This window comes from Anser cygnoides, chromosome 34 (genome assembly GCF_040182565.1).
Source record: "Anser cygnoides isolate HZ-2024a breed goose chromosome 34, Taihu_goose_T2T_genome, whole genome shotgun sequence".
NCBI classification, from domain to species: domain Eukaryota; kingdom Metazoa; phylum Chordata; class Aves; order Anseriformes; family Anatidae; genus Anser; species Anser cygnoides.
Window position 1 is genome coordinate 153,625 of NC_089906.1, and position 25,839 is coordinate 179,463.

At 70.8% G+C, this 25,839-nt stretch overlaps 1 protein-coding gene across 1 annotated transcript; it reads right to left on the reverse strand.

Annotated features, from left to right (window-relative positions):
- Window positions 1–220: 220 nt before the first annotated feature.
- CAMSAP3 (calmodulin regulated spectrin associated protein family member 3) lies at window positions 221–20,161 on the reverse strand. The gene is given in 29 exon segments (XM_066986389.1): window positions 221–615; window positions 617–702; window positions 2,697–2,815; window positions 3,363–3,430; window positions 3,432–3,476; window positions 3,849–3,933; window positions 4,813–4,890; window positions 4,893–5,026; window positions 5,728–5,867; window positions 7,277–7,534; window positions 7,537–8,012; window positions 8,015–8,453; window positions 8,456–8,550; window positions 8,553–8,655; window positions 8,658–8,754; window positions 9,466–9,541; window positions 10,109–10,135; window positions 10,138–10,178; window positions 10,259–10,298; window positions 10,914–11,046; window positions 11,746–11,885; window positions 12,820–12,930; window positions 12,933–12,954; window positions 13,847–13,894; window positions 14,871–14,903; window positions 15,234–15,312; window positions 15,401–15,534; window positions 17,004–17,257; window positions 20,017–20,161. Coding segments are annotated over 29 exon segments (3,747 nt in total). The 5' UTR covers window positions 20,132–20,161; the 3' UTR covers window positions 221–344.
- Window positions 20,162–25,839: the final 5,678 nt, after the last annotated feature.

The window sequence follows — 25,839 nt, forward strand, 5'->3', positions numbered from 1 at the left end:
CCTTAAACCCCCCAGGCCCCTACTTGGGGGTGCCGTTCTTTTGTGGGGGGGGGGCATGTTCCAGTTTTTTGGGGCTGCCAGCCCCCCCCAATATGACCACACCCCAGGCCCCTACTTGGGGGTGCCGGGCTTTTCGGGGTGCCAGGTTTTTGGGGGGAGGGTTCCAGTTTTTTGGGGCTGACGGCCCCCTCTCCCCCCCGCCCCCCATATGACCCCCTCCCCAGGCCTTTACTTGGGGCTGCCGGGCTTTTTGGGGGTGCTGTGCCCCCCCTTAACCCCCCCCAGGCCCTACTTGGGGGTGCCGGGCTTTTGGGGGTGCTGTGCCCCCCTTTAACCCCCCGGCCCTACTTGGGGGTGCCGGGCTTTTTGGGGGTGCTGTGCCCCCCCCTTAACCCCCCCGGCCCTACTTGGGGGTGCCGGGCTTTTGGGGTGCCGGGCTTGCGGGGCTGCCAGAGGTGGCCCTGGATGGTGAAGGCGTCGACGCTCATGGACATGGTCTTGGCGGGGATGGGGGCGAAGCGCTTGCGGTCCGAGAGGTACTTGTAGATGCCCTGCACCATGGGCAGCGGCACCGTGCGCGGCCCCGAGCCCGCCAGGCGGCTCAGCTCGGGGGGTCCCCCCCAGCGTGTAGAGGGCGCGGAACTGGCAGCCGCCGTCGCGGAAGAGGATGAGGAAGTGGTTGGCCTTGCTCTTCTCCACCTCCTGGGGGGGGGACAAGGGGTTAATTGGGGGTAACAGGGGGTTAACGGGGGCGAGGGGTTAATGGGGGACGAGGGGTTAATGGGGTAACAAGGGGTTAATGGGGGGACGAGGGGTTAATTGGGTAACAAGGGGTTAATTGGGGGTAACAGGGGGTTAATGGGGGGGCGAGGGGTTAATGGGGGACGAGGGGTTAATGGGGGACAAGGGGTTAATGGGGTAACAAGGGGTTAATGGGGGACAAGGGGTTAATGGGGGACAAGGGGTTAATGGGGGGACAAGGGGTTAATTGGGGTAACAGGGGGTTAATGGGGGCGAGGGGTTAATGGGGGCGGGGGTTAATGGGGTAACAGGGGGTTAATGGGGGGACGAGGGGTTAATGGGGGACAAGGGGTTAATGGGGGACAAGGGGTTAATGGGGACAAGGGATTAATTGGGGTAACAAGCGGTTAATGGGGGCGAGGGGTTAAGGGGGACGAGAGGTTAATTGGGGTAACAAAGGGTTAATTGGGGTAACATGGGGTTAATGGGGGACGAGGGGTTAATGGGGTAACAAGGGGTTAATGGGGATGAGGGGTTAATAGAGGAACGAGGGATTAATTGGGGTAACAAGGGGTTAATAGGGGGACGAGGGGTTAATGGGGGCAAGGGATTAATTGGGGGTAACAAGGGGTTAATGGGGAGACAAGGGGTTAATGGGGGACGAGGGGTTAATGGGGGACGAGGGGTTAATTGGGAACAAGGGGTTAATGGGGGATGAGGGGTTAATGGGGAACGAGGGGTTAATTGGGGTAACAAGGGGTTAATTGGGGTAACGGGGTTAATGGGGGACAAGGGGTTAATGGGGACAAGGGATTAACGGGGGACAAGGGGTTAGTTGGGGTAACAAGGGGTTAATTGGGGGATGAGGGGTTAATGGGGGCGGGGGGTTAATGGGGAACAAGGGGTAAATGGGGGGATGAGGGGTTAATGGGGGCAAGGGGTTAATTGGAGAACAAGGTGTTAATGGGGGAACGAGGCGTTAATTGGGGAGATGAGGGGGGTTAATGGTGGATGCAAGGGGTTAATGGGGACAAAGAGGTAACGAGTTAATTGGGGTAACGAGGGGTTAATGGGGCAAGGGGGAATGAGGGATTAATTGGAGGGAGACAAGGGGTTAATGGGGATGGGGGTTAAGGGGGGCAAGGTGTTAATGGGGGAGATGAGGGGTTAATGGGGAAACAAGGGGTTAATTGGGGTAACAAGGGGTTAATGGGGAGCAAGGGGTTAATGGAGGCACAAGGGGTTAATTGGGGTAACGAGGGGTTATGGGGTGACCCCCGCCCCCCCCCCCCCAACTGCCCTCAGGGTGTCCCCACGGCCACATCCCCATGACCCCCCCCAGTCCCAGCACTCGGCGCTTCTGGGGCTCACCGAGCTGCCCCAAACGCCCCCCCGGGGTGTCCCCGAGGTGCCCCCAGGATGTCCCCAGGGTGTCCTCAGGGTGTCCCCAGGGTATCCCAAGGGTGTCCCCATGTCCCCATGACCTCACATCCCGGTCCCAGTGGCGCTTCTGGGGCTCACCAAGCTGCCCGAATGCCCCCAGGCGTGTCCCCAAGGTGCCCCCAGGTGTCCCCAGGTGCCCCCAGGATGCCCCAGGATGTCCCCAGGTGCCCCCAGAATGTCCCCAAGGTGTCCCCAGGTGCCCCCCTCACCTCCAGCATGCCCCCAACTGTCCCCAGGGTGCCTCAGGATGTCCCCAAGGTGTCCCCAGTTCCCCCCAGGTGCCCCCAGGCTGTCCCCAGGTGCCCCCGGGTGCCCCCAGGCGCCCCCAGATACCCCCAGGTGCCCCCAGGTGCCCCCAGGAGCCCCCAGGCTGTCCCCAAGGTGCCCCCAGGTCCCCCAGGCGCCCCCCGGCACCCCCAGAATGTCCCCAGGAGCCCCCAGGTGCCCCAAGGTGCCCCCAGGTGCCCCCAGGTGCCCCCAGGTCCCCCAGGTGCCCCCGGGCGCCCCCTCACCTCCAGCACGCGGTTCTTCTGGGGCTCGTTGACGCGCCCGGCCAGGCAGCAGTGCGCCAGCGCGTTGTGGATGATGTGCTTGTTGGACTTGGCGCTCGGCTCCTTGTACAGGCGGGGGCCTGGGGGGCACGGGGGGGGGCACGGGGGGGGGGTCACAGGGGTGTGGGGACAGGGAGGGGACGTGGCGTGGGGGGGGGGGGGAATTGGGGGGTGGATGGACTTGGGGGGGAGGGCATGGGGACCATGGGGGGGGGGGTGAGGGACATGGGGGCAAAGGGGGGGTGACGGGGGGGGGCATGGGGGGGACATGGGGACCATGGGGGGGGGGGGGAGACACACTTTTTGGGGGGGGCGGTTAACAGGGATGTCAGGACAGGGAGGGGATGTGGCCCGGGGGGGGGGGGGTAGGATATATTGGGAGGGGGTCAGTGGGGGGGGGGGGGCATGGGAATGGGAGGGGGGCAAGGGGGAGGGCATGGGGACATTGGGGGGGCCATGGGGACCATGGGGGGGGCACGGGGACAGGGGTGCCACCCTGGGGACGTGGTGGGGGTGGCACAGGGATGGGGGGGGGGGGGACACCTGACACTGGTGTGCTGGGGGATATGGGGGGGGGGCACCTTTTGGGGGGGGTACGGGGGTGGGGGGGGTCACGGGGGCACCCACCGGTGTACTCGGGGACGGAGGCGGGGGACGAGGCGGTGGAGGCGTTCTCCCACTCGCGGTCCCGCCCGGGGGGCGCGCCCGGGGGACATCGGCCCCGAGGGGGAGGCTGCCCGGCTGCGGGGGGGGCACAGCGCCGTGTGGGGGGGGGGGGCACAGCACCGGGGGGGGAGGGGCACACACCAGAACCCCCCCTCACCTCCCCTTGAGAACCTGACCCCCCCCCCCGCCCCAGAACCCCCCCAAGACCCCCCTCAACCCCCCCGACCCCCTCCTCACCCCCCGACCCGCCCCCCCCCGCCAGACCCCCCCCCCCGCCCCAACCCCATTCTAACCCCCCGGACCCCCCCTTGCCCCCCCCCCCCCCCACTTCCTGCCCCCCCATCCCCTCCCTTGCCCCCCCCGACCCTGCCCCAACCCCACTCTAACGCCCCCCCCGACCCCCCCCCCCCCACGTCCCCCCTCATTTTGCCCCCCCCGCCCCCCCACCTGGGGGCCCGCCCGCTGCTGGGCTCGGCGGCCACGGTGGAGAGCGAGAGCGTGGACTGGGAGTACACCTTGGAGAGGCGGGCGCCTGGGGGGGGCACGGTCAGAGACCCCCCTCATCATCCGGCCCACCCCCCCCACCTTGGGTGCCCCCCAGCACCCACAGCCAACACCCCCCCCCCACATGGCCCCACAGCCAGGAGCCCTTGGCAGGGCTGTGCCCCCCCCCCCCGTGCTCCCAAGCCCCCCCCATGTCCCCATGCCCCCCCCCATGTCCCCCCCATGTCCCCCCCCATCTCCCCCTCAGCCCCCCCCATGTCCCCCCCATGTCCCCCCCATCTCCCCCTCAGTCCCCCCATGTCCCTCCCCAGTCCACATGCCCCCCCCCCCCATACCCCCAAGCCCCCCCCCCCCAATGTCCTCATGACCCCCCTGTGCCCCCCCCGGTACCCAGGAGTCCCTTGGCAGGGCCAATGCCCCCCCCCCATATCCCTATGCCCCCCCCATATCCCTAGCCCCCCCCCATGTCCCCATGCCCCCCCCATGTCCCCAAGCCCCCCAAGCCCCCCATGTCCCCATGCCCCCCCCCATGTCCCCCCATCTCCGAGCCCCACCAAACCCCCCCAATGTCCCCAAGCCCCCCCCCCACATCCCCATGCCCCCCCCGCCCCCATACCCAGGAGCCCCTTGGCAGGGACATGTCCCCAAGCCCCCCAAGCCCCCCATGTCCCCAAGCCCCCCCATGCCCCCCCATGTCCCCATGTCCCCCCAATGCCCCCCATGTCCCCATGCCCCCATGTCCCCAAGCCCCCCCATGTCCCCAAGCCCCCCCATGCCCCCCCCATGTCCCCATGTCCCCCCAATGCCCCCCATGTCCCCATGCCCCCCCATGTCCCCATGCCCCCCCCATGTCCCCAAGCCCCCCCAAGCCCCCCATGCCCCCCATGCCCCCCCCGCCCCCCCGTACCCAGGAGCCCCTTGGCGGGGCTGCGCGCCAGCGCCGAGTCGTCGCAGAAGACGCTCTTGGGGCGGGGGCGGCGGGGGGCCGCGGGGGGGCGCGGGGCCGCAGCACCTTGTCCAGCTCGGCCATCAGCTTCAGCTGCTGCCGCCGCTCGTACTCCTGCCGCGTGAAGTCCCCCCGGCGCCCCCCTCCTCCTCGGCGCGGGGGCTCCGCCGCCACCCTGGGGGGGGGGCACAGGTGGTGAGACAACCCCCCCACACACACAAAGCTCTATATGGGGGCACAGCTAAGACCCCCCCCCCCCCCCAAAAAAACCCTATATGGGGGCACAGGTGATACCCCCCCCAAAACCCTATATGGGGGGGCAGAGCTGAGCCCCCCCCCCCAAAAAACCCTATATGGGAGCACAGATGAGTCCCCCCCACAAAGCCCTATATGGGGGCAAGGTGAGTCGTGTCCCCCCCCCAAGCCCTATATGGGGGCACAGGTGAGTCCCCCCCCCCAAGCCCTATATGGGGGGCAGAGCTGAGCCCCCCCCCCCCCAAAACCCTATATGGCCCCCCTCCAGTCCCTATATGGGCACCTGGGGTGGGGTGGGGACAGGTGAGACCCCCCCCCCAATTCCCTAAATGCCCCCCCTCCCAGTCCCCCCTCCCATATGGGCACCTGGGGGGCACAGCTGAAGCCCCCCCTCCCCCCATCCCTATATGGGTGCCCTGGGGTGGGGGGAGGCCACATGTGACCCCCCCCAGTCCCTATATCCCCCCCCCCCCCAGATATGGGCACCTGGGGGTGGGGGGCACAACTGAAGCCCCCCCATCCCTGTATGGGTGCCCTGGGGCATGGGGAGGCCCCGTGTGACCCCCCCCCCAGTCCCTATATCGCCCCCGGGGGGGGGGTCCGAGCGCCCCCCGCACCCACCTGGCCTCGGCCTCCTCCTTCTCCCTGCGCTCGGCCTCGAGCCAGTGCCGGCGCTGCCGGGCCTCCTCGCTGCGCCTCTGCTGCCTCTCCAGCAGCGCCGCGCGCCGCTGCGCCATCGCCGCCTCCGCCTTGTCCTCCCCCTGCGCGGGGACACCCGGCGTCACCCGCCGGCACCCGGGGGCACCCACGGGACACCCGCGGGACGCCCACGGGCACCCACGGGACGCCCACGGGACGCCCAGGCCGGCGGCCCCACGGCCTCCGTGCCTTTGGGGTGCGGGCTTGGTGCCACCGAGGTTCCCCCCCCCCCCCCGTGGGGACGTCACCGCAATCGTGGTGGTGGCCTCGTGGCCTCCGTCCCCACGGCCTCCAGCCCCGCGTCCCCACGTCCCCCAGCCTCTCCATCCCCACATCCCCCACCACGTCCCCGCGTCCTCCAACCCCGTGCCCTCCATCCCACCTCTAGTCTCCATGTCCTCCATGTCCCTGCGTCCTCCATCCCCATGTTCTCCATCCCCACATCCTCCATCCCAATGTCCCCACAGCCTCCAACCCGTGTCCTCCACTCCCATGCCCCCACATCCCCATGTCCCCCACCATGTCCCCGTGTCCTCCATCCCCATGTCCCCCACCATGTCCCCATGGCCTCCACTCCCCGTCCCCACATCCCCCACCACGTCCCCATGTCCTCCATCCCGATGTCCCCATGTCCCCCACCATGTAGCCCCATGGCCTCCATGTCCCTGCGTCCTCCATCCCCATGTTCTCCATTCCCACGTCCTCCATTCCCATGGCCTCCAACCCATGTCCTTCAACCCATGTCCTCCATCCCTGTGTCCTCCACTCCCAGGTCCCCACGTCCTCCATCCCGATGTCCCCATGTTCTCCAACCCATGTCCCCATGGCCTCCACCCCATGTCCTCCACCCTCACGTCCCCATGTCCTCCATCCCAATGTCCCCATGTCCCCCAACATGTCCCCATGGCCTCCACCCTCGTGTCCTCCATCCCCATGTCCCCCATCCCCATGCCCTCCATCCCCGTGACCCATGTCCTTCAACCCATGGCCTCCATCCCCGTGTCCTCCACCCCCATGTTGCCATGTCCCCCACCCCCATGTCCCCACGGCCTCCATCCCCATGGCCTCCATCCCAATGTCCCCATGTCCCCCACCATGTCCCCATGTCCTCCATCCCCGTGTCCCCCACCATGTCCCCATGGCCTCCACCCCCGTGTCCTCCACCCTCACGTCCCCATGTCCTCCATCCCGATGTCCCCATGTCCTCCACCATGTCCCCATGGCCTCCACCCCCGTGGCCTCCAACCCATGTCCCCATGTCCCCCACCCCCATGTCCCCATGTCCTCCATCCCCATGTCCCCATGTCCCCCACCATGTCCCCATGGCCTCCACCCCGTGTCCCTCCACCCCCATGTCCCCACGTCCCCCACCACCTCCCCACGTCCCCCACCCCCCCCCCATGGCCTCCACCCCCTCGTCCTCCACCCCCTTGTCCCCCACCAGGTCCCCACCCCCCCCCGGTCCCCACACCTTAAAGAAGAAGCCGAGGCTGGCGCGGTGGGGGCCCGGCCCCCCCCTCGGTGGGCGACCCCTCGAGCGAGTCCCCCTCCTGCTCGTCGCCGCCCCCCAGGCTGCCCAGGGGCACCTCCACCAGGCTCCCGCGGCGCTCGCCCGGCGAGGACGCGTCGCTGGTGCCGTCCCCGGACACCCGGGCGGCCCCCCCGGGACGCAGGGAGCCGGGGGGCGGCGGCGAGGAGGAGGCCGGGGGGCCCTTCTTCGTCCTCCTCCTCCTCCTCCTCCTCTTCCTCCTCGGAGAAGTGGATGGAGGAGCGCGTCTGCACCGGCACCTGGCTGGGGGAGAACTTGCGCAGGTGGGGGAGGTTGTCCACGTCCCGGGGGGGGTCAGCACCCGCGTCAGGGGGCAGGCGCAGCTCGGCGGGGCGGGGGGGCCGCCGGGGGCTTTTCGGGGGGCGCCGGGGTCTCCCGGGCGCAGCGGCGGTGGAAGCGGCGGCGGCGGCGGCTGTGGCGGCGGCGGCTGAACTCTTGGGGGGCGCTTTGGGCGGGGGGGGATGACCCAGGCTTGCCCCGGGGGGTCCGGGGGGCTCCTGCTGCAGCAGCCGCTCCTGCTGGCGGCTGAGGCGCTGCATGTCCTGCTGCAGGCAGCTCAGCGCCGTGCTCAGCTGCGCCACGGCCGCGCCGTACCCGGCCTCGGCGAACGTCACCTGCTTGCGGCTCCCGGCGGCGGCGCCGGCGGCGGGGGTCTCGGCGGCGTCCCCCCCTCGTCGGCTTCGGGGGGGGTTCGGCGGGGCCCCCCCCGCTGCTGCAGCTGCAGGAAGGCGCTCTTGCCCAGGCGCTGGCGGTGCTTGGCGAAGATGGCCTCGATGCGCTGCTTCTGCGCCTCGATGGCGCGCCGCTTCTCCTCCAGCCGCGCGCCCAGCTGGCTCATCTCGGCGCTCAGCGCCCGGCCGCAGGCGGCGGGGGCGCGGGGCCCCCCCCGGGCCCCCCTCGGGGACCCCGAGCTCCTCGGGGGTCGGAGGCCGCCGCCGCCGCTTGGGCCCCCCGCCGCCGCCTCCTCCAGCTGCTTCTTGCGCTCGGCGAAGCTGGTCATGCGGACGGGGGGGTCGGGGGCTTTTTGGGGGGCGCGGGGGGTTTCGGGGGGGGTCGCCCGCCGTTTCGCCGCGGGGGGCGGGGGGCGGCGCTCGTCCCCCCGGCCGGGGAGTGGAGGTAGAAGGCGGCGGGGGCGCCCTCGGGGAGGAGGCGCTGGGAGCTGTGGATGATCTGCAGCGCCTCCTCGATGCTGGGGGGGGGGACGGGGGGCGCGCCGCGGCGGCGGGGGGCGCCGAGCGGCGCCGGGGGTTGGCGGCGTGGAGGGGGGGGGCCAGGCTGTCGCTGCTGGCCGAGCGGGCCAGGGGGCCGCCGCCCCCCCCAGGGGGTTGCCCATCACGATGTCCACGTCACTGTCCAGCCCGAAGGGGATGCTGAAGGAGACGGCCTGCGACAGCGGGTGGCTGCGGGGGGGCGGGGGGCAAGGGGGGGGCAAAAGGGGGGCAAGGGGGGCGCTCAGTGGTCAGCCCCCCCACCATGGCACCTCAGACCCCTGAGACCCCCCCCATGCCCCCCCCAACGCCCAGGACCCCCATATTTGACCCCCCCCAGCACCCCGTGCCCCCCCCATGGCCCCCCCAGACCCCTGAGACCCCCCCCATCTGCCCTCCCCAACGCCCAGGACCCCCATATTTGACCCCCCAGCACCCTGTGCCCCCCCCATTGCCCCCCATGCCCCCCGTGGCCCCCCTTACCCCCCATCTGCCCTCCCCAACCCCCCGACCCCCAATTTTGCCCCCCCCCCCCAGCACCCTGTGCTCCCCCATGGCCCCCCCAGACCCCTGAGACCCCCCATGCACCCTATAGCACCCCACTGCCCCCCTCTGACCCCGAGACCCCCCCCACCCCCCCACGGCACCCCACTACCCCCCATCTGCCCCCCCAGCCCCCCAACCCCCCCACCCCCCCAACCCCCCCCACCCCCACCTGCCCCCCCCACACCCCCAAGACCCCCCCACGCTCCCCTTTACCCCCCAACTGCCCCCCCCACGCCATTTGCCCCCCCCGCGCCCCCCCCCATGTGCCCCGTGCCCCCCCCCCCCCACCCCAACGCAGCCCCCCGTGGCGCTCGCTGCCCCCCGCCCCCCCATGCCTGCCCCCCCCGCCCCCCCCACCTCAGCGGTTTCTTGCTCCAGCCTTTGCCGAAGGCGCCCTCGGCGTGGGGCAGGGAGGGCGAGTGGGGCAGCGAGCCTGGGGGGGGCACGGTGTTACCCCCCCCCGTGCCCCCCCCGGCACCACAGCCCCCCGGCCCCCCCATAAACCCCACTGCACCCCCACGCTCCCCTAAGCCCTCCCCATAGCCCCCCCCCCGACACCCCCTTCCACCCCCAGAGCCCCCCCAAGGACCCCCCACCCCCAGGACCCCCCTTTGTACCCCCCACCCCCAGGACCCCCCCTTTGTACCCCCCCCACCCCCATGCCCCCCCCAAACCCCCCCCCAATCCCCCCATCCCCAAGACCCCCCCAAATCCCCCCCCATGACCCCCCCCCACCCCATGGCCCCCCCATGACCCCCCCCCAGCCCCCCAACCCCAGCCCCCCGACCCCAAGACCCCCCCCATGGCCCCCCAACCCCCCCGAACCCAGCCCCCCCAAATCCCCCCATGCCCCCCCCAGCCCCCCCCAACCCCAGCCCCCCCCAACTCCTCCCCCAAGAAACACCCCCCCCCAAAATATTTCCTTTGGGGGGGGGGCACACCCCAAGGTTATGCCCCCCCCGTGCCCCCCCCAATGCCTTTTTTTGGGGGGGGGTCTCACCTGGGGTCCCCCGCAGCAGGGGGGACAGCCCCCCGGCAGCAGCGGGTGCCGAAAGTTGAACCCGGGGGAGCTGGGGGGCAAAAGAGGGGGGGGGTTATTTATTTGGGGGGGGCACCTGCCCCCCCCCCCCCTCAGTGCCCCCCCCCTCACCTGCTGCTGGGGGTCAGGGCGTCCTCAGTGCCTGGGGACTCTGGGGGGGGGGGGGGAGATCCCCCCCCAGTCACTGGTACCCCCCCAGTGCTCCCAGTACCCCCCATCGCTCCCAGTGCCCCCCAGCCCCCCCCAGTACTCCCAATAATCCCCCAGTGCTCCCAGTACCCCCCAGTGCCCCCAATAACCCCCCAGTACTCCCAGTTGAGCCCCCAGTGCCCCCATCGCTCCCAGTGCCCCCCCAGGACCCCCAATAACCCCCCAGTGCCCCCAGTTCCCCTCCCAGTGCTCCCAGTACACCCCCAGTGCCCCCCCAGCACCCCCAATAACCCCCCAGCATCCCCAGTACCCCCCAGCACCACACCAGTGCTCCCAGTGCCCCTCCCAGTACTCCCAGTACCACCCAGTGCCCCCCCCAGCACCCCCAATAACCCCCAGCGCTCCCAATACCCCCCCCCGCACCCCCCCAGTACTCCCAGTGCCCCCCAGCGCTCCCAGTCCGCCCCCAGCGCTCCCAGTCCCCCCCCAGCACTCCCAGTCCCCCCCCCCAATGCTCCCAGTTCCCCCCCCAGCGCTCCCAGTCCCCCCAGCGCTCCCAGTCCGCCCCCAGCGCTCCCAGTCTGCCCCCCAGTACTCCCAGTGCCCCCCCCAGCACTCCCAGTCCCCCCCCAGTGCTCCCAGTCCCCCCCCGCACCTTGCCCCCCCCCCCCAGCTGGCGGGGGCGCACGACGGGGGCGCAGCACCTCGAAGCACAGGAAGAGCTCGGCCAGCAGCACCCCCACGTTCAGCTGGGGGGGGACACGGGGGGGGGGTCACAGCCACCCCGTGCCCCCCCCGGCCGCGTGCCCTGACCCCTGCGGTGACCCCCTTGCCCCACCCCATGTCCGCCCCCCCGCCCCGTGTCCCCCCCATACCCCCGTGCCCCCCATTGTCCCCCCGTGCCCCCTTCTCTCCCTTTGTCCCCATGTCCCCAGTGCCCCCCGGTCCCCAATGCCCCCCCCCCCCCCACTGTCCCCAATGCCCCCCCACCTTCCTCGTGTCCCCCCCAATGCCCCCCCACCCCAATGCCCCCCACCCCCTCCTGCCCCCACCTCTCCCCAATGTCCCCCACACCCCCCCTGCCCCCAACACCCCCCCCCATTGCCCCCCCACCCCCCATGTGCCCCCCCGTGCCCCCCCATCCCCGGTGCCCTCCCACCAATGCCCCCCCCACCCCCCCACCTCTTCCCACACCCCCGCTGCCTCCTGCTCCCCATCTCCCCCCGATCACCCCCCAATCCCCCCCGCCCCCGAAATGACCCCCCCGGTGCCCCCCCCAGACCCGCAGCGGGGGGGCCACATAGAGCAGGTCCCCCAGGGCCACCCCCATGCCCCCCATGTCCCCAATCCCCCCCAATATCCCCCAATACCTCCCCCAATCCCCCCCCCCAATCCCCCCATACCCCCCCCATACCCCCCCACGTCCCCCCCCGTGCCCCCCCCCGCACCCGCAGCGGGGGGGCCATGTAGAGCAGGTCCTCGAGGCGCAGGGGGCAGCGGCCGGGCAGGTGGCGCAGGCAGAAGTCGCGCACCAGGCGCAGGTTGTGCACGCTGTCGGCCACCGACATCGGCTCCTTCAGGCACACCTCTGGGGGGGGGGGCGCGGGGGTCACGGCACGGCCCCCCCAGGGAGACACCCCCCACACACACACAGGGGGACATTATCCCCCCCCGGGCACAAAACGCCCCCCCCATAGACCTGGGGGCGGCAGCCCGGCACTGACAAACCCAGACGTGCCCCCCCCCCAAACCCCCCCATGTGCCCCCCCCCCATGCCCCCCCTCATTACCCCCCCAAGACCATTAATGCCCCCCGACCTCTCCTGCCCCCCCAGACCCCCCATAACCCCCCCACCCCCCCATACCCCCTCCGTGCCCCCCGTTACCCCCATTACCCCCCCATTATGCCCCAACCCCCCCAACCCCCCCCAGAGCCCCCCCATCTCCCCCCGGCCCATTCATGCCCCCCCCCCCAAATCCCCCACTCCCCCTCTGCCCCCCCATTACCCCCCGTAACCCCCCGCATTCCTGCCCCCCAAGCCCCCCCCCCCAAGAGCCCCCTAAGCCCCCCCTCTTATACCCCCCATACCCCCCCAACCCCCAGTGCCCCCCCCGGACCCCCCCCCCCAAACACCCCCATACCCCCCCCATTACCCCCCCCATTACCCCCCCCCCCACGCCCCCCCAACCCCCCAGCCCACTCATGCCCTACCCAGACCCCCCAAATCCCCCCGACCCCCCTTCCCAACCCCAACCCCCCCAAATCCCCCCATTACCCCCCCATGCCCCCCCGTGACCCCCCCCCAATGTCCCCCCCGTGCCCCCCTCACCATCCAGCCCCAGCGCCTCGGGGGCAGCAGCAGTGGATGGGGGCCACCAACGCCCCCAAATCCCCCCCCATAGCCCCCCCCAAATCCCCCCCAAACCCCCCCCAAACCCCTCCATACCCCCCATGACCCCCCCCCGTGCCCCCCCCGTGCCCCCCCGTGCCCCCCCGTGCCCCCCCCCCGTGCCCCCCCTCACCGTCGAGCCGCAGCGCCTCGGGGCAGTAGTAGTGGATGGTGGCCGCCAGCGCCCCCGCTAGCCAGGTCCTGCAGGGCCAGCACGGGGGGAAGCAGGGGCTGTGCCGGGGGGCACCTTGTCCTTCCGGTACCGGATCTGGGGGGGGGCACACACCGGGGGGGGTCACCGGGGGGGGCACCGGGGGGCACCACGACCCCCCCCCCCCCCCGCCTCCCGGCTTCCCCAGGCCACTGTAACGGAGCAGGCGGCATGCGGGGGGGGGAGCGAGGCTGCCCCCCCCCTTAAATAAATGGGGGGGCGTGCGGGGGGGGGGGGGGGGGGGCGCAGAGAGGGGGGTTAAAAGGCGGGGTTAAAAGGGGGGGGGGTTAAAAGGGGGATTAAAAAGGGGGGGGCACAGACGCAGCACACAGACAGACAGACGGACGCTCCTGCAACGCCCCCAACGTATTCCCCCCCCCCAAAATAATTGTGGGGGCCATCAGTGCCCCCCCCCCCAAAAAAAATGGGGGGGCAACAGTGCCCCCCCCCCAAAATACAACGCGGGGGGTGGGCACAGGGGTGCCCCTCCCCAAGTCTGTATGGGACAACCCCCCCCCCCCCAAAATCACCCCAATCTGGGGGGCACAGTGCTGCCCCCCCCCACCGCAACCTGGGGTGCCCCCCCCCAAAAAAAGAGTATGGGGGGGGCAAAAAATGTAATGGGGGGCACAGGGTTATTTTTTGGGGGGGCACAGGGGTGCCCCCCAATCCAAGCTGGGGGGGCACTGTGTGCCCCCCCCTTTTGTAATGGGGGGCAATGTGTGCCCCCTTAAAATTGCCGCCCCCCCCCCGCTACAATTTTTTTGGGGGGGGGTCTGCTGAATGTAATGGGGGGGGGGGGCACGCTTTGGGCCCCCCCCCACAACCCCCTTCCCCCCCGCCCGGGATGGCGTTGCAGGAGCCGGGGGGGGGGGGTGTTGTTTTTTTTTTTTTCGGGGGGGGGGGGGGGGGCATGGGTGTGTGCCCCCCGCGGGGGGGGATACGTTACCACCGGAGGTTTATTCCCCGATTCCTTCAAACAAAAGGCGATGGCGTGCTGGGGGGGGGGGGGGCACAGAGAGAACCCGTCAACGGGGGGGCACGAACGGGACCCCCCCCCCCCAAAAAAAAAACAGCCACCAACCCCCCCCACCAGCATGCACCCCCATGCACCCCCCCCCGAAAAAAATTGGGGGGGCGGGGTCTGTCTGTCCATCTGGGTGCCCCCCCCCCTTTATAAATGGGGGGGGTCAGCAGAAGCTGGGGGGGGCACGCTGCTGCCCCCCCATGCCGAGGTCGTTTTGGGGGTGCCCCCATTAGCCGCACACGTGCGCGCCCCCCCACACTTTGCCCCCCCCCCCCCATGCATTTTCATGCCCCCCCCACCGTGGAGCCGACGCAGAAGTTAAGGGGGGGGGTGAGCGGAGGATGCTGGGGGGGCACTACAGGGGTGCCCCCATTTTTTTGGGGGGGGGTTCAAAGGTGCCCCCCAGACCCAATTATTGGGGGGGGCATTGCTATTTGGGGGGGGCACCTGGCAAAGGCCCCAAACCCATTTTGGGGGGGGTCCACACAACCCCCCCCCCATTTCAAGGGGGCCACGAGCCCCAACCCCCATTTTTTTTGGGGGGGGGGGGCACATGCCCCTAATCCCATATGGGGGGCACACCTGAGAGCCTTATTTTTGGGGGTGGGGGTCCGAAAGCTGCAGCCCCCTCCCCAAATTTTGGGGTGGAAACCTCCCAAACCCCAATTATTTATTTTTTTTGGAGGGGGGGGCCACAAGCCTCGCCCTCCTATTTTTTTGGGGTGGGGGCAGCATGTCCTTATACGCACATTTTTTTGGGGGGGGGGAACAAAGGCTGACCCCCCAAACCAATTTAAAAGGGGGTGGTGAGGACCCCCATTTATTTGAGGGGGGCAGCTCCCAGCATCCTTGCTCCGGCGCGAGATGGGGGGGGGGGTCTGCACATGGGGGGATGAGATGGGGGGGGGATTTTTTTCGGGGGGGGATAAAAAAAGCCCCCACTTACGGGCACCAACTTCCAGTACCAGCGGGTGGGACACTGAGGCCAGAGACAGAGAGAAGAAGAGGAAAGGGGGGTCAAAGGAGGGGGGGCGTCCCCATCACCGGGGGGGGTCCCCAAAATGGGGGGTCCCAAAACCGGGGGGTCCCAAACCGGGGGGGGGTCCCAAAACCAGCGGGGGTCCCAAACCAGCGGGGGGTCCCAAAACCAAGGGGGGCAGCGAGGAAGCGGAGAAAGGGGGCGAAGCCCACCCTGGGGAGCCAAGCAGCAGCACGCCCCCCCCCAAAATATAGCCCCCCCCCCCCAAATATTGCCCCACCCCCAAATATTAACACCCCCCCCCACCCAAAATTGCCCCCCCCCCCAAACCTTGTGGCCGGGGCCGTCCGGGGGGCGCGGGGCGCTGGGGCCCCCCTCTCGGTGCTCTCCTGCAGCTTGCGGTTCACCTGGGGGGGGGGTGTTAGTGGGGGGGGGTTTTGGGGGGGGGTCCCCAAAATTTGCCCCCCCCCCCAAAAAAAATATAATAGGGGTCTTACCGTGTCCACCCAGCGCAGGATCCGCGGCTCCCAGGCCCCGGGGGGGGTCGGCGTCCGCGGGGGGGCCCCAGGGGCCGGGTGGCCTCGGCCACGAAGGCGCCCATCAGGGAGTCGATGAGGGCCAGGTGGGCGCCCTGGGGGGGGGGGGGGGGCAAAATTAACGGGGGGGGCCCAAAATTTGGGGGACCCCCCCGAAAGTCGTCACATTTCGGGGACCCCCCCAAAAAAATCGGTGCCCGCAGGTGGGAGCATTTTGCCCCCCCCAGTCACACTTTGCCTCCCCCCCCCCAAAAGGTCCCATTTGCCCCCCCCCCCAAAAAAAGTCCCATTTTGGGGGGGGCAACCCCAAAATTCAAATTTTGAGCCCCCCCCCAAGAGTGTTTTTTGGGGAAAAACCCCGAAATCACCAATTTTTGGGGGGGGGACCCCAAGTGGGCACTTTTAGCCCCCCCCCCAAAATGGGCAAATTTTTTTGGGGGGGGCCCCAACCCAGTCCCATTTTGTGCCCCCCCAGGCCCATTTTGCCCCCCCCCGCAGGCAGCATTAATGGGATTAATGGGATTAATTAACAAGGCGGCCTGTGCTAACGAGCTTAGTGGGGGGGGGCAGGCTCCCAGTGCCCCCCGCAGCCAAACCAGTGCTCCCAGTGCCCCCCAGCGCCCCCCAGCAGCTCCCACTGTCCCCCCAGTGCTCCCAGTGCCCCCCCAGCATCCCCAATAACCTCCCAGTATCCTCCCAGCGCCCCGCCAGGACCTCCCCAGTGCCCCCAGTACCCCCCCAGTCCCCTCCCAGTACGCCCCAGTGCCCCCAATAACCTCCCAGTACCCCCCAGTCCCCCCCAGTCCCCCCAGTCCCCCCAGTCCCCTCCCAGTACCCCCCAGCACCCCTCCCAGCAGCCCCAATCACCTCCCAGCAGCCCCCAGTGCCCCCCCAGTCCTCCCCCAGCACCTCCCAGCCTCTCCCAGTCCCCCCCCAGCGCCCCCCAGCATCTCCCAGTCCCCCCCAGCACCCCCTAGCGCCCCCCAGTCCCCTCCCAGTCCCCCCAACACCTCCCCAGTCCCCCCCAGCCCCCTCCCAGCACCTCCCAGTCCCCTCCCAGCATCCCTCCCACCAGCTCCCAGTATCCCCCCAGTGCCCCCGATCACCTCCCAGTGCCCCCCAGTCCCCCCCAGCACCTCCAGTCCCTCCCAGTACCCCCCAAGTCCCCCCCAGCCCCTCCCAATCCCTCCCAGCTCCCCCCCAATCCCTTCCCAGCCCCCAAATCCCTCCCAGTCCCCCCAGCACCTCCCAGCTCCCCCCAGCCCCCTCCCAGCCCCTCCCAGTCTCCTCCCAGCCCCCCAATCCCCTCCCAGTCCCCCCCAGTAACCTCCTCAGCCCCCCAGTGCCCCCCAAGTCCCCCCCAGCCCCTCCCAGTCCCCACCCAGCACCTCCCAGCCCCCCCCAGTAACCTCCCAGCCCCCCCAGTGCCCCCCAAGTCCCCCCAGCCCCTCCCAGTCCCCACCCAGCACCTCCCAGCCCCCCACAGTCCCTTCCCAGTCCCCCCCAGAAATCCCTCCCAGTCCCCCCCAGCGCCCCCATTCCCCCCCGGCCCCCCCCCCCTCACCATCTTGATGGGCTGCTGCCGCAGGTCGGCCTCGCGCACGGGGGCGTCCTGGTAGGTGGGGGCCAGGCCGCGGCGGGCCAGCAGGGCCAGCAGGGCGGCGGTGTCGGCGGGGGGGCGCGGGGGGCGCAGCGCGTGGCGCCAGGCCCGCACGTAGATGTCGGAGGCCGCCAGGAGCCGGGCCACGGGGGGCTTCAGGTGCTCCTGCTCGTACTGGTCCCGGTAGAAGGGGTCGCGCAGCTCCTCGGGGACGTTGTCTGCGGGGTTTTTTTTGGGGGGGGACACGGTGAGGACGCGGGGGGGGGCGCGGAGGTCCCCGAGGGGATCGGGGGGTGGGGGGTGGTCGTGGAGAGGGGTGCGGGGGGGGGGGGGGTCGGGGGCCGTGGGGACACAGTCCCATGTTCACGGCCACGGCGCCCCCGGATCCGCGGTCCCACAGCCACGGCCACGGCCCCATAGCCCCATATCCCCGGCCCCTATATGCCCAGCCCCACAGCCCCATATCCATGGCCCCGTATGCCCGGCCACAGCCCCATAGCCCCCAGCCCCATAGCTCCGTATCCCCGGCCCCATATGCCCGGCCCCATATCCCCCGGCCACAGCCCCACATGCCCAGCCCCACAGCCCCATATCCCTGGCCCCCTATGCTCGGCCCCATATGCCCGGCCACAGCCCCATATCCCTGGCCCCATAGCCACACACAGTCCTACAACCCTGGGTACAGCCCCCCTGGTGCCACGGCCCCATATTCGTGGCCCCCCAGCCATGGCCCCACTGCAGCCTCATAGCCCCAGCCCCACATCCCCAGCCCCACAGCCCCATATCCCCGGCCCCATACCCACGCACAGCCCTACAACCCTGGGTACACACCCCCAGGTGCCACGACCCCATATCCATGGCCCCGTATCTACAGCCCCATTGTAGCCCCACAGCCACGGCCCCATATCCACAGCCCCATCGTAGCCCCACGGCCCTGGCCCCATATCCATGGCCCCATATCCACGGCCCCGTATCCACGGCCCCCCATAACCCCACAGCTGTGGGTACAGACCCCCAAGCGCCACGGCCCCATACCCACGCACCCATCACGGCCCCATATCTGCGGCCCCATATCCCCGCACAGCCCCACAGCCACGGGATCAGACCCCCGGGGGCCACAGCCCCATAACCACAGCCCCACAACCGTGGGTACAGACCCCCGGGGGCCACGGCCCCATATCCACACACCCCCACGGACCCACGGCCATGGGATCAGCCCCCCTGGTGCCACGGCCCCATATCCACGGCCCCATATCCACGGCCCCCCCATAACCCCACAGCCGTGGGCACAGACCCCCAGGGGCCACGGCCCCATAGCCATGTACCCACCGCAGCCCCACAGACCCGCAGACCCCCCCAAAGACCCCAGACCCCCCCAAAAGCCCCCCCATGCCCACATCACCCCCCAAAGACCCCAAAGCCCCCCCCAGGACCCCAAAGCCCCCCCAAAAGCCCCCCCCATGCCCACATCGCCCCCCAAAGACCCCAAAGCCCCCCCAAGGACCCCCCAAAGCCCCCCTCAAAAGCCCCCCAGCGTGTCTGGGGGGGGTGGGGGGCACACAACACCCCCCAGCCCCCCCCCCAGGGGTGCGGGCGGTCCCATGGGTGCTGGCCCCCACCCCTGGGTGCTGGCACCCTCCCAGCCCCCGCGGGGCCCACGCCCGGCCCCGCCCGGCCCCACCCAGCGTGGGAACCCGCACCCTGCCCCCCCGGGGGCAAGGCCCCCCCCGCCCCCAGCACCCATCCCAGCACCCAGCACCCTCCCAGCACCCATCCTGCCCCCCCAGCACCCATCCCAGCACCCAGCACCCTCCCAGCACCCATCCTGCCCCCCAGCACCCATCCCAGCACCTAGCACCCATCCTGCCCCCCAGCACCCAGCGGCCCCGCCCCACTCCAAAGGGCGCAGCGGGGGGGGGGGGGGCACACTTTGGCCTCAATCCTGGGGGGGTCCCCAGGACCCCCCCCCCCCAAAACCGGCACCGCAGGGGGCGGCGCCACATCGAGGGGGGGGTCCCCGCCCCGTGACGTCACGGCGTGACGTCACTCGTGCGACGTCACACCTCCCCCCCCCCCCAAAGACCGCAACAAAAGCGGGGGGGGGGCACCTGCCTCCTCCCCCCCCCCGTACCGGGCCCCTCCCTTAAAGGGGCCGAGCCCCGCGCGGAGACCCCGCCCCCCCCCCCCCCCGGTATCCCCGACCCCCGTTCCCGGTGCCCCCCCCCCGGTACCGGCCCCCCCCCCCTTAAAGGGGCCGCTCCCCAAACGGAGACCTCCCCCACCCCCCCGGTATCCCCGTACCCCTTCCCGGTGCCCCCCCTCGATATTTCCCCCTCCGGTCCCCCTTCCCCCGGTGCCCCCCCTTGCCGGTAGCCCCCCCCCCCCCGGTATTCTCCCCCAATCTCCTCCCCCCCCCAATCTCCCCCCCCCCCGGTACCCCTCCCCTCTCGGTACCCCCCCCAATCTCCCCCGGTGGTGCCCCCCACGCCGGTACCCCCCCCCCGCTGCTCCCCCTCCCGGTTCCCCCGCCCCCCAAATCCCCCCCGGTCCTTCCCCCACCCCCCATTACCACTCCCGTTGCCCCCCCCAATCCCGGTACCCCCCGGTGCCCCCCCCCGGTGCCCCCTCCCCAGTACCCCCCATCCTGGTACCCCCAAGAAGCCCCCCCTCCCGGTGCCCCCCCCGGTGCCCCCTCCCCAATACCCCCCCATCCCGGTACCCCCCCTCCTGTACCCCCCCCCAATACCCCCATCCCGGTACCCCCCAAGCCCCCCCATGCCGGTACCCCCCGGTGCCCCCCCGGTGCCCCCTCCCCAATACCCCCATCCTGGTACCCCCCTCCTGTCCCCCCCCCAATACCCCCATCCCGGTACCCCCCCCAATACCCCCCATCCCGGTACCCCCATCCCGGTACCCCCCTCAGCCCCCCCCCTCCCGGTGCCCCCCCCGGTGCCCCCCTCCCGGTGCCCCCCCCTACCCGCTCCCCCGTAGCCGCTGGCGATGGCCCAGGCCAGGCTGGCGGCGCTGCGGGCCCGGGCCCCGTCGTAGCGCTCGAGCGGGCGGATCTCGGGCTCCAGCAGGCCCCGGCGCATGGCCGACACCGGGCCGGGGGCCGGGGGCGCCGGGGGTCCGGGGGTCCCGGGGATCCCGGGGGGGCCGGGGGCACCGGGAGGCTCCGTGAGGCGGCTCCGGGCCGCTCGGGAGCTCCCGGAGGGGTTCGGGTGGGTTCGGAAGGGTTCGGAAGGGTTCGGAGGGGGCGGGGTGGGCTCGGGGAGGGGCTCGGGAGGGTTCGGGTGGGCTCGGGGAGGGGTTCGGGAGGGTTCGGAAAGGTTCGGGGGGGCCCGGAGGGGTTCGGGTGGGCCCGGCGCGGCTCGGCGGCGGCGGGCGCGGCCCCAGGTGCGTGAGGGGGCGGGGCCGCGGCACGTGACCGCAGGTGCGCCCCGCCCCCTGCTCCTTCCCCGGCCCCCGCCCCCTCGGTCTGCCGCCAGAGGGGAGGGGCTGGGGGGGACTGGGAGGGACTGGGGGGACTGGGGGACAGCAGGGGGAGTGCGGGGACTGGGAGGGACTGGGGGGACTGGGGGACATTAGGGGGAGTGGGAGGACTGGGAGAACTGGGAGGGACTGGGGGGAGACTGGGGGGACTGGGGGACAGCAGGGGGAGTGGGGGGACTGGGAGAACTGGGAGGGACTGGGGGATGCTGGGGTGGCCGGGGGGCACTGGGAGGACTGGGAGCACTGGGGGGCACTGGGGGGACTGGGGGACATTAGGGGGAGTGGGGGGACTGGGAGAACTGGGAGGGACTGGGGGGCACTGGGGGGACTGGGGGACATTAGGGGGAGTGTGGGGACTGGGAGAACTGGGAGGAACTGGGAGACACTGGGAGGAACTGGGGGATGCTGGGGTGGCTGGGGGGGCACTGGGGGGACTGGGGGACAGCAGGGGGAGTGTGGGGACTGGGAGAACTGGGAGGGACTGGGGGGAACTGGGGGGACTGGGGGACAGCAGGGGGAGTGCGGGGACTGGGAGAACTGGGAGGGACTGGGGGGAACTGGGGGACTGGGGGACAGCAGGGGGAGTGGGGGTACTGGGAGAACTGGGAGGGACTGGGGGATGCTGGGGTGGCCGGGGGGCACTGGGAGGACTGGGAGCACTGGGGGGCACTGGGGGGACTGGGGGACATTAGGGGGAGTGGGGGGACTGGGAGAACTGGGAGGGACTGGGGGGGACTGGGGGACAGTAGGGGGAGTGGGGGGACTGGGAGAACTGGGAGGGACTGGGGGGACTGGGGGACAGTAGGGGGAGTGGGGGGACTGGGAGAACTGGGAGGGACTGGGGGATGCTGGGGTGGCCGGGGGGCACTGGGAGGACTGGGAGCACTGGGGGGCACTGGGGGGACTGGGGGGACATTAGGGGGAGTGGGGGGACTGGGAGAACTGGGAGGGACTGGGGGGGACTGGGGGACAGTAGGGGGAGTGGGGACTGGGAGAACTGGGAGGGACTGGGGGGGACTGGGGGGACTGGGAGGAACTGAGGGATGCTGGGGTGGCTGAGGGGGCACTGGGGGGACTGGGAGCACTGGGGGGACACTGGGGGGATACTGGGGGGACCGGGGAAGGCTGGGGGGAGTGGGGGACACTGCGGGGATGGGGGGACACTGGGGGGGATGAGAGGGGACTGGGGGAACTGGGAAGGACTGGGGGACACTGGGGGGACACTGAGGGGACTGGGAGAACTGGGGGGACTGGAGGACACTGGGTGGGCTGGGGATGCACTGGGTGGACTGGGGGGAACCGGGGACGCTGGGGCAAACTGGGAGAGACTGGGGGGCACTGGGAGAACTGGGGGACATTAGGGGGAGTGGAGGAACCGGGTCAACTGGGAGGGACTGGGGTGACTGGGGGACACTGGGGGGAACTGGGGGCACTGTGGGAATTGGGGGGCCTGGGGGCAACGGGCAGAACTGGGGGCTACTGGGCGGTACTGGGGGTACTGGGAAGGACTGGGGGAATTGGGAGAGCTGGAAGGAACGGGGGGGGCACTGGGGGCTACTGGGTGAACTGGGAGGCACTGGGAGCGATGGGGTGCGCACACGCGTGGCCCTCCCCCCCGGCATCCCCCCCCGCGTGTCCGTGTCCCCCCCCGCGTGTCCGTGTCCCCCCCGCGTGTCCGTGTCCCCTCCCCCGTGGCCGTGGCCGTGCCCCCCCGCCCCCCCGTGCCCTATTTTCCTGCCAGCGGCCATGGCAACGCGGGGCCGGGGCTGGGGACACGGGGGGGGGTCACGGGGGGGGGGCGTGGGGACGTTGGGGGGGGGGCACTGGGAGGACCCGGGGGGGCGCTGGGGACACTGGAGGGGGCACTGGGGCCACTGGGGGGGGCACTGGGGGGACACGGGGGGCACTGGGGACATGGGGGGGCACTGGGGACATGGGGGGGCACTGGGGGGAGACAGGGGGGGCACTGGGGGGAGACAGGGGGGCACTGGGGGACACGGGGGGGGCACTGGGGACGTGGGGGGCACTGGGGACACTGGGGGGGCACTGGGGGGACATTGGGGGGGCGTTGGGGACACTGGAGGGGGGACTGGGGACGTGGGGGGGCACTGGGGACACGGGGGGGCACTGGGGGACACGGGGGGGCACTGGGGACACTGGAGGGGGGACTGGGGATGTGGGGGGGGGCACTGGGGGGCACTGGGGGGACATTGGGGGGGGCGTTGGGGACACTGGAGGGGGGACTGGGGACGTGGGGGGGGCACTGGGGACAGTGGGGGGCACTGGGGGACACGGGGGGCACTGGGGACACTGGGGGGCACTGGGGGACACGGGGGGCACTGGGGACACTGGAGGGGGGACTGGGGATGTGGGGGGCACTGGGGACACGGGGGGCACTGGGGGGACATTGGGGGGGGCGTTGGGGACACTGGAGGGGGGACTGGGGACGTGGGGGGGCACTGGGGACACTGGAGGGGGACTGGGGATGGGGGGCACTGGGGGGCACTGGTGGGACACGGGGGGGCGCTGGGGACACTGGAGGGGGACTGGGGACGTGGGGGGCACTGGGGGACACGGGGGGGACACGGGGGGGCATTGGGGACCCGGGGGGGACACCGGGCGCGGTGGCGCTGCGGGGCATGCCCCGCCCCTCCCCCTCCCAGTTCCACCAGTTCCACCAGTTCCAACCCGCCCCCCCCCCAACCCCCGCTAATCCCCGGAGCCGCCGCGGAGAGGATTAAAGGGGGGGGGGATGGTGCCCCCGGCACCCCCAGACCCCCCTCCTGCCCCTCCCCCCCCCGAGAAACTGCTTGTGCAAGGGGTGGGCGTGCAAGGGGGGGAAATGCGTGTGCAAGGGGGTGGGTGTGCAAGGGTGGGTGCACGGGGTAGGGGTGCGAGGGGTGGGTGTGCAAGGGGTGTTTGTGCACGGGGTGGGTGTGCAAAAGGTGTTTGTGCATGGGGGAGTGTGCACGGGGTGGGTGTGCAAGGGTGAGTGTGCAAAGGGCACGTGCACACAGGGTGGGTGTGCACGGGGTGAGTGTACACAGGGCGGGTGTGCAAGGGGTGTTTGTGCATGGGTGAGTGTGCACGGGGTGAGTGTACACAGGGCGGGTGTGCAAGAGGTGTTTGTGCGTGGGGGAGTGTGCACAGGATGGGTGTGCAAGGGTGAGTGCAAAATGTGGGTGTTCGTGGGTGGGTGTGCACAGGGTAAGGGTGCAAGGGGCGTTAGTGCATGGGTGAGTGTGCACGCGGTGGGTGTGCAAGGGGTGTTTGTGCATGGGGTGAGTGTGCACGGGGTAATGGTGCAAGGGGTGGACGTGCAAAGCATGCATGTGCAAGAGGGGAGTGTGCACGGCTGAGCGTGCAAGGATGCATGTGCAAACTGCATGTGCACGGGGTGGGTGTGTCAGGGGTGCACCTGCTGGCAAGGGGTGGGTGTGCAAACCTTGCAGGTGCAAGGGGTGTTTGTGCCCGGGGTGGGTGTGCAAGGGGTGCACGTGCAAAGCTTGCAAGTGCAAGGCCGCCTGTGTATGGGGCTGCAACTGCAAGGTGCGCGTGCAAAGATGGGCGTGCGCAGTGTTTGCACGTGCAGAGGGGGTTGTGCATGGGGTGTGCAAGCAAGGAGCGTGTGTACAACAGCTGCACGTGCAAGGCGTTTGTGCACGGGGTGGGAGTGCAAGGGGTGGGTGTGCAAAATGCACGTGCACGGGGCAGGCGTGCACAGGGGCGTACGTGCAAAACGTGCGCGTGCAAGGGGCATTTGTGCATGGGGCGTGCATGTGAGGAGCGAGTGGGCAACGGCTGCACGTGCAAGGGGTGGGTGTGCAAGGGGTGGGTGTGCAAGGGGTGGGTGTGCAAGGGGTGGGTGTGCAAAACGCACGTGCAGGGGGCGGACGTGCAAGGGGGGTGGTGCCCCTGCTTGCGAGGGGCGTGCGTGCAAAACTTGCAAGTGTTGCGTGTGCAAGGGGTGTGCGCGCGTGTGCAAAGGGGTGCGTGTGCAAGGGGGGGTGCGGGGGGGCGTGCAACATTCCCACGTGCAAGGGGAACGGTGCACGGGGGGGGGTTGCACGAGGGCCGCACGTGCAAGGGACGCGTGTGCAAGGGCTTCGCGTGCACACGCGCGTGTAAAGGGGGGGGGGGGCGATCCCAGCGAGCACACGGCGGGGGGGTCACGAGTCTTTTATTGGGGGGGGGGGCGGGGGGGCTGTACAGGGCCCTGGCCCCGCCCCGGGGGGGGGCCCGAGGGGCGGGGCCCAAGCAGGGAAAAGGGGGGGGGGGGCTGTGACGTCATACCATGGTGCCCCCCCCCCCCGGGGGGGGGTGAGCTGCCGGGGGGGGGGCGTGGGGGGCTCCGGGGGTGGGGGGGGCTGGAATGTGATGAAGTGCCCGAAATGGGGGGGGGGGCGTTCAAGGGGGGGGACAGGGATGGGGGGGGGGGCATAATTGGGGGGGCATAAAGGGGGGGCACAAGGGGAGGTGTCCCTTAAGGGGGGGTGCCCCAAATTGGGGGTCCCAGGACATGGGGGGGATGGGCCTAAATGGGGGGGGGGGGGGTCCCCTAAATGGGGGGTCCCCTAAATGGGGGGAGTCCCCTAAATGGGGGGGTCGCGGACTGGGGGGGGGGGGAATCCCACACTGGAGGGGGGTCCCACAATTGGGGGGGGCCAGTCTGGGGGTCCCTGTACTCGGGGGGGGGGGGTCCCAGACTGGGGGGGGTCCCGGGATACAATGGGGGGCAGTGTGGAAATTAACGTTTTTCCCCCCAAAATGAGCTTAAAAATGTGTTGTTGGTTTTCTTTTGGGGGGGGGGGGGATGGCACTTGGGTGCTGGGGGGGTCCCCTTTATGGGGGGGGTCCCTAGGCTGGGGGGGGTGGTCCCAAGGTCCCCATGAGGGGGGGTCCCTGGGGTGTCCCCATGCTGGGGGTGGCACTTGGGTGCTGGGGGGGGGGTCCCATTATGGGGGTCCCTTGGGTGCTGGGGGATTCCCATTATGGGGGGGTGTTCCCTTTATGGGGGGGTCCCCATTATGGGGGGGTCCCCATTATGGGGGGGGTGTCCCCATTATGGGAGGGGGGTCCCCCTTTTGGGGGGGGTCCCCTTGGGGGTGTCCCTATACTTGGGGGAGGGGGTCCCTATGCTCGGGGGGTCCCCTTGGGGGTGTCCCCATACTTGGGGGGTCCCTATTATGGGGGGGGGTCCCCATATTTCGGGGGTCCCCTTGGGGGTGTCCCCACGGTGGGGGTGCCCCACGGTGGGGGTGTCCCCATACCTGGGGGGGGGGCCCTGTGCTGGGGAGGGGGCCCTTGG